This window comes from Lemur catta, chromosome 1 (assembly GCF_020740605.2).
Source record: "Lemur catta isolate mLemCat1 chromosome 1, mLemCat1.pri, whole genome shotgun sequence".
Classification (NCBI taxonomy): domain Eukaryota; kingdom Metazoa; phylum Chordata; class Mammalia; order Primates; family Lemuridae; genus Lemur; species Lemur catta.
The window spans coordinates 107,878,112-107,892,038 of record NC_059128.1 but is presented as its reverse complement, the minus strand read 5'-3'; the positions used below and the strand labels follow the sequence as shown (position 1 = coordinate 107,892,038).

The following is a 13,927-nucleotide window of genomic DNA, read 5'->3' as shown; positions in this document are numbered from 1 at the left end:
AAAACAAGCAAACTTCAATCCGCAGCTGGGTCAGCACCAGCACCCAGGACAAGCAGTCAGCCTCAGCGTGTCTCGTCACGTACCCCCTGCTGGGGTTTACTGACCCTCACGCCACCACACCTGTCCCGCCAGCATTCATTGCTCCTGTCCCCACAGCTCCTCTTGCCTGGTCAGGAGGGACCTCTCCTTGGATTAGGGGTGCCCAAAGGCCACCCTGCGCTCATGGCTCCTTCTCAGTCTGGGGAGCGGGAAGCAGCTTCCTTCCCACCCTCGACACTCTGCGTCCAGCTCCAGTCAGCACCCCACGCTATCTCGACAGGGAAAGGAGGGGGCCGTGCAGGGCCAGGGGGACCTCAGTGATCTGGCCCCAACCTCAGCCCGTGGCGCTGGGATGACTGAGGCCACTGAGGAGCACAGAGGTGAGGGACCCAGGCTGACGCACTCTGCAGGCCAGGCACGTGTGAGAACGTCAGAGCCGCCACACCACCTCATGCACGCCTGGGATGCTGCCCTGGGAGCAGTGCCTGTCGCAGCCATGGCTGTGTGTGCAGACACAACGCTGGCTCTGGTGTCTGAGGGGAACAGCACAGAGCAGGAAGACGTCCTGACAGGATGATGGAGGAGCTGCTACTCTCACGAGCGCCGTCTAAATAATGAACCGCCTGAATCAGGAGAGCCGTCCTTCCTGTTGCCTAAAGAGCATCCCCTTCCCACCCCCAGCGCGTTCCACTGACACTGGTGCCCATGTGCAGGGGCACACACACGCAGCTCCCAGGGGAGGGTCATCGGGTCAGCCTGAGAACTCCTGAGACCATATCACGTAAGGGCTAGGAAGGAACCCTGCCAGTGCCACGTCCGCCACCTTGTCAGTGGGGAGGCTGGAGCCTTCCATGAGGGAGTCGCGCATGAGGACAGGTGAGGGCAGAAGCCAGGACCCCCTCTGTGACCCCAGAGCTGCCCCAGAGCCAATGGGCCTGACCCCGCAATGGGCCTCTGTGCCACAGAACCACAAGTCCCTTGCCCTTCACATGGCTTGTGTTCACCACATGTGTTTGAATGACACAGAGACTCCCGCCAGGGGGAAGGAAGGGGAGGTGCTAACAGAGGCTCCCAGTGCCAGCCCCACTCGGGAGCCAGGTGGTCCCATGAGATTCAGAAGGGAGTGCCATGTGTCTACACAACAAAAAGGAGGGGTGACGGAGAGGAGGAAAGGAGGCTGGCGCTGGCGTCGTAGCCGCGGGCATGGCGCGATGGCACTCACTGTGTATTCTGCATGCTTTTTTCCATACCATTTCATCCACTTCCTGAACTCTCGGTCCATGGTCTGCAGGGGAGAAACCAAAGTCTGTCACAGACCCAGCCGGCCAGGCCCTCCAAATGCCCAGGGCCCACAAGGCCCACGAGGACAGGCTGGACAGACAGGTGGGGGCCCCAGGGGACATACAGCCAGGAGGGGCGACATGGGGCCCACCCAGCCTCCTGACTCTCAGTCAACCAGAAGCCACAGCGTGCCCAATACTCCAACCACATTCTGTGGTGGGGAGACCCCTGACCCCCAAACCTGGGAAGACTCAGGACAACAGGTGCGGGGACAGCAGGGAAGCCAGCGCCCCAGGAGGAACCAGAGTCGGGTGGGGGCCGGGGTGGGGGCCGCATCAGCCTAGGATGGCTGCCAAGAGGGGCCATGCCAGGGGCAGAACCAAGTCATCTCCATCACAGGCTACTCCACGACCCCGAGGGCACAGGGACTCCACCAGGGCTTCCACTTAGACCTGCTGGGAGGCTGGAGGCACTGCACACACAGGCCTCCCTTGATTTAGCCAAACCATTCAGGCCCAGAAACACCACCACGCAGGAGGGAAGCCTACCCAGGGCGCCCACCTCCTCTGAGCAGCCCCCACCTCCGACACACACCCCAGGCCCCCAGGACCACTCACCTCCGCGTACTTGGCTGGGATGTCCGCTTTCTCGACGCCATAGTGATGCTTGCAGTTGGTAGCTGCAGCGACCTGGAGTACGACCTGGCCCACACCTTCAATCAGAGAGAGACGCGGCGTGTCAGACACCCACGGTGCTCAGGAAAGAGGCCGGGACACCACCCGGGGAGGCCCACGCCAGAGTCAGGGCGCGAGCCGCAGGACACAGCACTGAAGCCAACAAACAGGGAAGCCACGAGACGCTCTCTGGGCTCACTCAGGAGGCCTCTGAGGAGCCAGGCCCCCAACAGAGCCACAAGGGCACCTGGTACATCCTGTCTCCTGTGGACACCATGCCATGGCCCCCAAAACTGGAATCTGGTCTCAGTCTGAGGGCCTCGCTGCTCAGACTGAGTCACTGTTCAGACTCAGACATGGCTCCTGGAGGTTCAGCAGCCTGAGTGGCTCCTCAAAACCCCAAGTTACCCTCCAGGCCACCACTGCAGTGCAGGGGCAGTTGGCATCGCGCCTAAGCAGATCCAAGTGCCTCCAGAAAGCTCAGCGGGAGCTGGCCAAAGCCCGAGCAGGGTTGGGGGCAGCAGAGGACCCCATAAGCCAGAATGGAGCCTCCGACCATAGTATCCACATGCTGCCAGGTGGTCTGGGCCAGAAAGCAAGGGACAGGCCTGCAGACTGGTACCATTGGGCAGCGGGGCCTGCACAATCCTCTCTCCTTCTGGGAGGCCAGTCTGCATCTCACGTGACGTGCCTAAGCCACTTCACTTTCCACATTGAATATGAACAACCATAAACATGCTAATTAGAAACACGCACAACGGTGGCCTGAGGACACTGGGACCTCATCTAGAAAGGATAAGCCTGAGGAGATGCTACAAAGCTCCAGGGCAACAAGAGTAAGAGGTGGGGTCCCAGGAAGTGACCAGGCCACCGCCCTCTGCCCTGTGAGGACACGGCAGGCAGTACCATCTCAGAAGCTGGGTCCTGGCTCCTACCAGACACCGACCCTTCCAAAGCCTTGGCCGTGGACCTCCAGCCCCCAGAACTGTGAGAATAAATGTCTGCTGTTTATGCGTCACCCAGGCTCCAGTGTTGTTACAGCAGGGAGGTACAGAGACCGCAGACACGTATGAACCGCACAGCTTTGCAGGGCCGTACAGAAAGATACTGACTTGGGAACTACAGATCTGCATTCTTAATGGCACATCAGTTACCAACTGTCCACTTAAAAACAGCGTAAACTTAAGGTAACATCACAAAGAAGTCCCCTTCATCCCTGTCCTTGGGCCCCTTCCCTGGCACCAAGACAGGGTTTCTGCATCTGAGCTCCAGGTCTGGTGTCTGGTGAGGTCCGAGGTGCCTGGGGACGGCCCTGACAGACACCCCCTCAGCACTGTGACCCCCACTGGGGGTCTGGTCAGGAATCCATCAGCCTAACGAGTTCACTGAGTGAGAGAGTGTCCACCATGTGCATGTCTGCCAACCGTGAGCCGGGTTGCTCCCCAAAGGCTCTGAAGGGCAGAGGCAGGTCAGCTGCAGGCACGGGCGGGGGCTGTGGACACGGAAGCCCTCAGAGTGAGAAGCCTGGAACCTTGCCCTATCTCCAGCCGAAACTCCTCCCTGAGTGGAGTTTCGAGAGTATGGCCTGGGAGAGCAAACCCCGGCCACCGGCGCCGACACTCACCACTCCCCAAGTCCACGAATAGGTCATCCTCGGTCATCTTGATCTCGTCAATCATCTGGGCCACCAGGTCGAAGGACGTCTCCCCATATACCTCGGGTGAGAAGGGCTCGTAGTTGTTGAGCTTCTCGGGGTCAGTCACCGAGTGGTTGTAGACCTGCTGCAGGACATGCCGCAGGAGCCCGTTGGAGGGCCGCGTGTTCAGCTTCATGGGCTGGGTGGTGCCCTTCCACTGGGGACAGGAAGGGACACGGACACGTCACACAAGCCACAGGCAGCCCCTCCACACTGAGACCTGGGTACTCTCCCCAGTTGGGAAAACGTGTGCACACGAGTGTGCGTGTGCGTGAGGGTGTGTGCTCCTGTATGTGCATGAGCAGGCACACATACCCTTTCTCAGTTCTAACCTGCAGCTGGGACAGGAGGGGCAGGACAATTGCTTCTGTCTCTGCCTGGCCTGGCAGCCTGCTGGGCACTTGTTGCACAGGTCACTCTCTAACCCGGCACCCACTTCCTATGAAAGGCTCGGCCTGGGGTAGAACCTGATCTGCAGCCTGGGCCTCAGAGCCTGCTCCTGCCCCGGCCTCTCCACTTGCAGGAGAGACCCCCATGCACTTGCTGCCCAGGCCACACAAGACACACGTGCCTCCTCACTGGACAACAGGGTCTGTGCAGCCTCACAGACTCCAGCATCCCGGCCTTAGAGAGTCCATCTGTCACCAAAAATCTACTAGGGAGAAGAAATTAGCTAAGGACCCCAGAAAGTGTCAGCACTTCTGACTCCAAGGTTAGGGCACCAAGATGGCCTGTCCAGCCCAACAGCTTGGCTGGCCCCAGCAAGGGCTGCCTTCTGAGCAAGGCAGCCTGGGGCCTGGCACACCAGGGCCTGCTCAGCCACCCTGAACCCCTAAGCCCGGGATGTTGCTCTGAGGACGGTGCTGACACCCCACAAGGACAGCACACGAAGCTCTGCACACAGCCTCTCCTGGGCCCGTCTGCTCTAACGCTGCTTACCAATTCCACGTCCCTCAGACTGGCCTGCAGTGACAGGCAGTACAGCTCCCCATGCAGGGTTGGCACCTGGGGGCCAGGCCTCAGCTCTGCAGGGGGAGGGGCTGGGCAGACCCCTGCGTACGGGCCATGTCAGCCTGAGAACAAAGCAGGCCTGTGGCCCAGGCAGCGGGGTGGGGGTTGATGCCACGGGACTGTTTTAGGCCGCCCAGCACCACAAGCCACACAAGGGCCCTAGCCTGCCTCATGCCTCCTTCACCAGAGCTGTCTGCCGGCCCCCTGCCCCCCCCAGTTCCACCAGCGACAGCAGGGAAGGTCATCACCAAGGTGCACTGAGGCCAACCTTGTCCTGAGAGCTCCAAGGGGCTGCTCTTGCTGCTGGCTCAGGAGTGGCCCCCACCCAGCCCCCCACAGCAAAGGCCTCCAGGAGAGGCCTCCTGTCACTGCAACCCCTCATGCCCCTGACACCTGTCTAAGACTCCCACACCAGGGACCCTGCACGTGCTAGCAGGGAGCGCCGCTGGGTCCACAGTACGCTCTGCCTGTCTGTCCTTTGTTCGGGGGCCTCACAAGACACTGGCATAGCCAGAATCAAGGACATTGCCCTCAGGGCCAGCTGGAAGGTAGGTCTCCACACAGCCCCAGGGCAGCTGCTGGCCACCCACCCCTGCCACCGCCCAGGGGACAGGGTGCAGGAGCACAGGTGTGTGCGAACACGATAGCTCCCAGGGAGCAGCCTCAGACAGCAAACTACGACCAGCTCCCACCCAGCAAGCGGTCCCCAGCTCGTAGACGGCCTAGGACACCCCACACCACGCCTGTTGCGATGGCAGTGGTTCTCACCCCACCTGCATATTCAATCCTGGGTTTCTAGAGGAGCTCCCAGAGCTCCCAGGTGGTGACTTAAGTGGTCTAGAGGGGTCTGGGGCCAGCACTGTGAAGAACCACCTAGGGGATGGGGACCAGAGCCACACCTGGGCCCACACAAGGCGACAGGCCAGGAGGGCAAGGCCACCTACCAGCTGATGGATGCTGTCGATGGCCCGGTTGTACTTGTCACAGAGCCTCTGCATGCTCTCGAAGCTGGAAAAGGCAAGGGAAGACACCGGTCACCAGAAGCTCAGCACAAGCTCCAGGACCTTCCCAGGGAGGGCACAGCGTCGGACCTGGCAGCGTCAGATGCGGCCAGGTGCCCACGACAGCCACCAACCACTGCAACCCTTGGGCAGGAGCCTCGCCTCCGGCCCAACGAGGGGAAACCCACAACCAACGCACACACACAGGTACCACGGCCTGGACAGGCTGAGCTCACAGGTCAAACCCACGGTCAAACCCTGCAGGCCTTAGTGTGGGACCAATTCGGGGCCCTCCCTCTCTGCACCCAGCCATGTGTGGACAGACCCAGTCGGGGACCCTTTTCTTCCCTTCCCTGGCTGGAGAGAGCCACCACCTCACCCAGGCCAGGATGCCTGGGCGGAGGCCAGCAGGCCTCCCTCTACCTGAACAGCCAGGACTGAGAACCACGACAACCCAGCTCTGCAGGAGGGAGGGGGGCACCGTTGCTTCTGTACATAAAATGTTTTAAAAAGCTCTGACACGTCCAAATGTACAAGTAGTACGTGCTAAATACAGGAGGAGGAAGTTGCTGGAGGTCTTTCAATGCTACTCAATTCTCCAGAACGATTCCAGGTGTTACTCTGCAGCCCTGACCAGTGTGCCGTGCTGTCCAGAGCATTAAGAAACAAAGGACTGACCTGCTCTGAAAACACTGTCACGCAAGGTGGTTCTCACCTGGGGACCCCAGGAGACATGTGGAAAGGCATAGAGTGGGTGGAGGCCAGGGACATGGCTGCACACCTGTAGTGCCCAGGACGGCCCCCCAGAACATGGCAGACCGATGTCCACAGTGTTGGGAGACCCTGCATCTGTGGCAGGAAGACCAGCTCAGGGCCCTTTCGCTGCCACTCCACGCACGTGCAGGGGGTGGTTTTCTCCCCAAAGATGCCGGCCAGACAGGGTTACACAGTCATACCCTCTTGATACGAGGGGAGCCCCTGGCCGCCCAGCCCCCTCCTTGCCCTAAATAACCGGGGCAACTGCTCTGCATGGCCATGTTCCCTGTTTTCCCTTTCCAACAGAAGACTAGTACTCAACGGGACAAATCCCAATCTCCTTAAACAGCAGCTGCAGGTGAGCAAGCATGAGAATTTAGGAGCAGTGAACAAGACAACTACCCTGAAATCAAAATCTCGGAGTGAAGGCCGCATCACTGCACTCGAGGGCCTCGGGACATTTGCAGTGCCGGGGAGGTGGGACAGCAGAGTCCTGCTGCATGCAGCCATGTGCACACCCTCCCCAGCCTGCCTCCCGACCGTCGGAAGGGAAGAGTGGATTAAACAACAGACCTAAATCTCCAGCTCATGGTTTTTTTGTTTGTTTGTTTTGTTTTTTTTTTTAAGACAGAGTCTCGCTCCTGTTGCCCGAGCTAGAGTGCCATGGCGTCAGCCTAGCTCACAGCAACCTCAAACTCCTGGGCTCAATCAAGCGATCCTCTTGCCTCAGCCTCCTGAGTAGCTGGGACTACAGGCATGTGCCACCATGCCCAGCTAATTTTTTCTATATATTTTTAGTTGTCCAGCTAATTTCTTTCTATTTTTAGTAAAGACGGGGTCTCGCTCTTGCTCAGGCTGGTCTCAAACTCGTGACCCCAAGCTATCCTGCCGCCTCGGCCTCTCAGAGTGCTAGGATTACAGGCATGAGCCACCGTGCCCGGCCTTCGGCTCATGTTTTCTTACGCAGTCTCAGAGAGAAAAGGAATAAATGCAACACCATTTTGCATTTTCATTTCCTTGTATTCAAACTTTTACATCTCATCTTTGACCCTGACACTAGAAACCAACCCAAAACCTCTACATACTCCCTGGAAGCCTTTCCTGGAGGATGTGCAAATGCGGAAGCTCAGAGGAACTGGGGGCTGACATTTGGGCTCCTTGCTCAGACAGGTGGCATGGGGAGAGAACCAGGACCTTCCACTGCGTGCCGACACCAGGTCACACTAATCCCTCAGGCAGATACCAGGAGACCGCCCCACTCCCCTCTCCAGCTCTGACATCCTTCCAGTCTTCTCTGACTTCCTAAGTGGCTCGAACTCAGAGAGGAAGGACACCCACACCCAGAGCAGGGCTGCTGCCAGCAAAGCAGCTGACACCCTCACGGCTCAGGGCCAGGCGCATGTGTGGCCAGCATGAGTGACAGGTGCTTAGCTGACCTGGGGATGAGCATGAGGGGCCAGTCCCGACTGGGCACTCACCCTCCCCACAGGCTGCGACACTGTGGCATCATAAGAAATGTGCATCTGCCCTCCATCCCTGTGTCCTGGCACAGAACCCCTAATCCCCAGGAGCTTCCTGGGTGACAGGGACACTGACAGGCCAGTCACCAGAAAGCTCGAGCAGTGATCAGCAGAGACTGACTTAATCACACCTGGGTGAGGACAGGGCCAGGAGAGACATCCTCCTGCCATGAGGCTGGCACCCCGACCCCACAGGGACAGAGCTCCTGGGCTCAGGGCCTTTCAGACCTGGCTGCAGGCCTTGTGCTGTGGCCGTACCTGCCTCACATCCTCTGTAACTAACCAGTGAAGGTGACAGTGTCCCCCCGTGCTGTGGCCATACCTGAACACAATCTGACTCTCTTCTTGCTGATTAACAACTAGGGTGAAGATTATGGGATAGGGAAAGGCTCGAGGCCAGCGGAGCAAGAGCTGGGTTTATGCAACCTGAAACTGCAGACCAAAGTCCCTTCTGCATGTGACAGCGGAATGTGAATGAGGTAAATCCACCCGGGTGCTGGGTGCACAGGGGCTTCAGGGCTACTTTGGACTTGACCCTCTGTCAGAGGGAGTGACCCAAGCTCGGGATGACATAGCCCAAGGGAGGACTGCCCTGTCCACTTGCGGCCTCTTGAGGGCTGAAATAGGCATGAGCCTGGAATGTCTTCCTTCTTTCACAAAGAAAAACAAAACAATCCCAGGCAGGCATTCCAGAGACGGCCTTGCCCATCTCCACCCACAAGACTCTCCTCTGAGACCCAGGAGATGCTGGGAAGAAATTGCTAGAAGTGGCCACAGGGCTGAAGACACAGTTACTCACCAAACCTAACTGTAACCTGAACGGGGCTGCGCCCGAGCCTCGCAGGCCAGCCTGGCAGCACGGCTCTGGGCGGGAACACTGACTTCTGGCAGTCAGCCGCCTGCTATAAAAAGAGCGCTTGCTAACTCGGGTGATTTTACACATAGCAACTCAAGTTTCCACAATGTGCAGTTTCCAATTATGTCCTCGCTCTGACAGCCTTTGCCAATAGTTGATAAACATTTCCTCCCAAAATAACTTTATGGAGGCTACAGCCAACTCTAAAAGGAAATTTCAGATGGGCTTGCACTATCTAAGAAGAACTAATTATAGTCTGTGTCCCCTGAGCCCTGAGCCTGTCCCCAGGGGAGGGGAAGCTCAGCAGAGCCCCACCCACCTTTTGGTGTCATAGTCTATCAACACGTAGTTCTCCATGGCGAGCTTGAGATCCGGGATTTCTTCACAGACCCATCTGGAACAGAAATACAGATACGACAATGAATATCATCACTCAGGCTCTGTTTTCCACATTCAACTTTCTTAAACGTTGTTTACTCCCAGATATAAACACACAAACCCCCATTACTCAACTCAAAACGTGAAGGAGAAAAGGGAGGGATTATTTCAGAACAACTGCTGGAAAGTTTATGGTGAAGTTGCAAATTGCAGAGTTTATATGGCTCCAAAGTCGAACCATGGTGGCTGTCGGAAGCTGAGTGAACTCACATGTCATAGGATTAGTAGGGAACCAAGCAGCTCAAAGCTGAGCACGAAAAGCAATATATTGACTAGAAACTAAAGAAAACTATTATTTGAAGAATTCGCTAATCCCAAAACACACAGGAGCTTCCTCAACACACACATTGCAAGGAAAAGTGAGATGGAGAGGGACCCCCAGATTAAGAAACGGGAAAACACACCAACCCATCGCTCGTGTAAGCCTCACTCAGGTCCCGACATACCCTTAGACGAAACCACAAAAGGGGGGTCATTACTATAGGTCTCACAGACAGTAAGAGGGAAACGGGATAGTATGAGAAATGGTAAGCCAACAAACCCAACAACTCAGATGGAATGAGCAAATTTCTTGAAAGTCAAAATTATCCAAATGGACATAAGAAAAAACAGAATGTCCTAATAGCCCTACACCTATTAAAGAGCTCCATTTCCTTTTTTTTTTTTTTTTTTTTTTGAAACAGGGTCTTGTTCTGTAGCCCAGGCTGCAGTGCAGTGGCATTATCACAGCTCACAGCAACCTTGAACTCCTGGGCTCCAGTGATCCTCCTGCCTCAGCCTCCCGAGTAGCTGGAATGACAGGCGTCACCACGCCTGGCTTCCATTTTCCTAATCAAGTTCCTTCCCACAAAGATAGCTCCAGGCCCACAGATTCTACCAAATATTTAAGATGTGACACTAACCCCACAAAAACTTGCTCAGGGTTTCACGAGGCCAGCACCATCCTGATACCAAACCAGAGAGAGACAAAGAGTTGCAAAGTCAACGTCATTACGAGACAGGACCCTACAGACCAACATCCCCCATGACCACAGACACAAACTCCTTTAAAGGTGTTAGCAAGCGGAATTCAGCACACATCACAGCCCAGGGGGCTCCTCTGGGAAGGAAAAGTCATCTGATGTTTCTCACATTAATCACTGAGATTCACTCCTTAGTGGCATAAAGGGAAAACCACAGTGGAGTCATTACACGTGTGGGTGCAGACCCTGAGGGCAGGCCAGGCGGGGAAGCACGCTGACAGTGCACAGGGACGAGGACCCAGGTGGTGTCCTGGCGTGAGAACGCCCAGAGGATGCCAACCGTGACCCGTCAGCGGGGCGCACGGACAGGCAGCTCTACAGACACCCCTGCCCACGAGCGCCCCTCGTGCCCCCCAGTGGGTGCCAGGACTCACCGGATGGTCTCGATGATCTCGTGAGCAGCATCATGATGTTTGTCCTGGAAAGGAAAGGGACAGTTCAGAGCCGTCGGGCCATGTGATCTTGGAGTTGATCCTGGACAACCAGAGGCCACCCTTCCTCCTGGATGGTCCACGACATTGGCTCTTTTCATTTCCTACTGATATGGCTCCCAAGCCCACCTTCCAGGCAGGGACCACCAGGGACACTCCGGGACCTGTTCCTGGCACACTTCCCCCCAGCAGGGAAGAGGGAACAGGGCTGGGTGGAGTCTGTGGCTCCCGCCCACCTGCTCTCCCTGTGTTCTCCCTGTGGCTGGGGTTCCTCGCCCACACCCTGGCAGTGCAGGCACCTCGCCCAGCCTCCACGTGCCCACTGCGACTCCTCCCTGAGGCCTGTCCAGTCTAGGAGCCATGGCCTAGGAGGCCTGAATTCACACATGCCCAGCACATGATTGCAAGTGACTGAGCTTCCTGGACCTCTGTTTCCTCGTCTGTAAAAACCACAGGGCCAGCAGATGTGGAACATGTCACGCGCAAAGAACCGGACCCCCTCCCCCTGCACAAGGCTGCCATCTGTCCCACTCCCAAGGCCCACGCCACAGGCAGGTCCATCATTCTGCAGGCATCAGCAAGCCTGACTGAACAGCCATCAGTTAGAAACACAGACCACAGCCAGGCGAGGTAGCTCACGCCTGTAATCCCAGCACTCTGGGAGGCCGAGGCAGGAGGATCGCTTCAGCTCAACAGTTCGAGACCAGCCTGAACAAGAGCAAGACCCCATCTCCACTAAAAGTAGAAAAAATTAGCTGGGCACCATGGCACATGCCTATAGTCCCAGCTACTCAGGAGGCTGAGGCAGGAGGATCACTTGAGCCCAGGAGTTGGAGGCTGCAGTGAGCTGTGATGACACCACTGCACTCCAGCCTGGGCAACACAGGGAGACCCGTCCCCAAGAAAAAAAAAAAAAAAAAAAGAAACAGAGACAGTTTCCCGCCAGTGCACACGTAAGCATTTACATGGGGACTATTCCACTAACAGAACAGAACAGGTGGACAGGAAGAGCAGGGGCTGCTGTTCCCCATCCCTCACCCCTCACCAGGTGGTGGAACCCCATGCATAGGCCCCAGTCTGGAGACCACGATCTGAGGCTTCCTCCCCTCCCCCATCCCAAGGACTACAGACAACCACATTTCCCCAGCTACTTATGGCAGTGGACACGTCCAACCCGTCCCCACCAGGAGGTGCTGGGCCCCCACATTCTTGACCATGATATCTACATCTGAGAGACACCAGACACAGAAGGACACACAGTGTGAGATTCCACTTATATGAAATGTCCAAAACAGGCAAAACCACAGATATGAAACATGGATTCGTGGGTGCCAGGAGCTGGGGGAGGAGGTAGGGGGTGACTGCTGATGGGGACGGGGCTTCTTCGTGCAAAATGTCCTAAAATTGATTGTGGTGATTGTTACACAACTATGTGAATATATTACAAGCCAGTGAACTATATACTTTAAAGGGCGTGAATTGTACAATGTGTGAATTATGCCTGAAAAAAGCTTACTACACGGGGGCTCCCTGACACCCAGCCAGGCCAGAGACACATGGCGGAGGCAGGGGCAGAGGCAGGAGGCTCCTGAGCCACCCCCCCCCCCAGTGCTGCTCAGATGTTATGACATGATCTTGTAACAAACTTTTTACTTTTTTTCCAGAGATGGGGTCTTGCTGTCTCCCAGGCTACAGTGCTCACTGCAGCCTCCAACTCCTGGGCTCAAGCGATCCTCCTGCCTCAGCCTCCCGAGTAGCTGGGACTACAGGTGCCACCACACCCAGCTAATTCTTCTATTTTTCATAGAGATAGTGATTTTTCTTATTTTTTGTAGAGACAGGGTCTCAGTATGTTGCCCGGGCTAGTCTCAAACTCCTGGGCTTAAGCAATACCGCCTCAGCTTCCTAAAACTATCGCCCCTGGCCAAACCTTCCTTCTTGATTGCTTTTTTTTTTTTTTTTTTTTGAAACAAAGTCTCGCTCTGTCACTGTGGGTAGAATACAGTGGCATCATCATAGGTCACTGCAGCCTCAAACTCCTGCCCTCAAGCAATCCTCTCACCTCGGCCTCCCAGAGTGCTAGGATTACCTGCCTGGCCTTTGATTGCTTTAAGTTGAGTTACACCGTCTCAGTCCACAGTTAAGCTAATTAGGGAGGAATTCTTCTGGCAGGCATAAAAGTAACTGATTTATGGTTTGCTTTTTTTTTTTTTTTTTGAGACAGAGTCTCACTCTGTTGCCCGGGCTAGAGTGCCGTGGCGTCAGCCTAGCTCACAGCAACCTCAAACTCCTGGGCTCGGGCAATCCTCCTGCCTCAGCCTCCTGAGTAGCTGGGACTACAGGCATGTACCACCATGCCCGGCTAATTTTTTCTATGCATATACATATATATATACACATATACACACACCCACATATATGTGTATACATATATATATAGTTTTAGCTGTCCCTATAATTTCTTTTCCATTTTTAGTAGAGACAGGGTCTTGCTCTTGCTCAGGCTGGTCTCGAACTCCTGAGCTCAAACAATCCGCCCGCCTCGGCCTCCCAGAGTGCTAGGATTACAGGCGTGAGCCACCACGCCCGGCTGGTTTGTTCTTAACGTGACCAAATACAGTATAATGACAGCACCTTCACCACCAGGTCAAAATTAGCAGGAACCCAAAAAGAGAGGCCACGTGCACAAATAAATAGAAAGCAAAGCACACCAGCACGACGGCTGGCTCGGGTGGCCTGATCCCATTCTTAAGACTGGCTTGGAGGGCAGGCAGGGTGAGACCCTTCATCCCGTCCCGGGAAAGGGCAGCAAGAATCTTGGAGTCACTGGTGGGACCCGGCTGGAAGGCAGAGGCTTATAGGCGCCCTCAGGACAGAGGGGAGTAAGGGTCAGGAGCGGAGGGCACTGGGGGAGGCCTGCCCGGCCAGGTGGCAAGAGGACGGGCAGCATTCTTGGGGCTCCTTGTCCAAGAACAGTTTAGGAATTCCAGATAGCCAGAGCCTACCAAGCATGGGCCTCTTCTGTGTGGAGGTTCATGACCCACAGACCAGGAGTCTGAATCCAACTCCATTTCTTGAAGGGGGCCTTGGACAGGTCATCTGCATCTACGGCCCAACTCCCTGTCTGTACCCCGGGCCCGGGGCAGGCCTGGGCTGGAAAGGCACGCTGTGTGCCAGCCCCCTCCCAGACCTCCCAGCTCGG

The 13,927-nt window shown here is 56.3% G+C and overlaps 1 protein-coding gene across 6 annotated transcripts in view; it reads right to left on the bottom strand.

Annotated features, from left to right (window-relative positions):
• Window positions 1-13,927, bottom strand: part of DOT1L (DOT1 like histone lysine methyltransferase) — a 52,569-nt gene that overhangs the window by 29,623 nt on the left and 9,019 nt on the right. For 5 of the 6 annotated variants that reach the window (XR_006733530.1, XM_045543955.1, XM_045543994.1 and 2 more), the window contains exons 2-7: window positions 10,669-10,712; window positions 9,154-9,228; window positions 5,646-5,709; window positions 3,619-3,847; window positions 1,938-2,032; window positions 1,262-1,324 (exon numbers count right to left, since the gene is read on the bottom strand). Coding sequence is in view for 5 of the 6 variants with exons in the window: in XM_045543955.1 (XP_045399911.1) it covers window positions 1,262-1,324; window positions 1,938-2,032; window positions 3,619-3,847; window positions 5,646-5,709; window positions 9,154-9,228; window positions 10,669-10,712 (570 nt within the window). In the remaining variant the exon portion in view is untranslated. The remainder of the gene's footprint in view (window positions 1-1,261; window positions 1,325-1,937; window positions 2,033-3,618; window positions 3,848-5,645; window positions 5,710-9,153; window positions 9,229-10,668; window positions 10,713-13,927) is intronic. The other variant, XM_045543986.1, reaches the window with a different exon arrangement.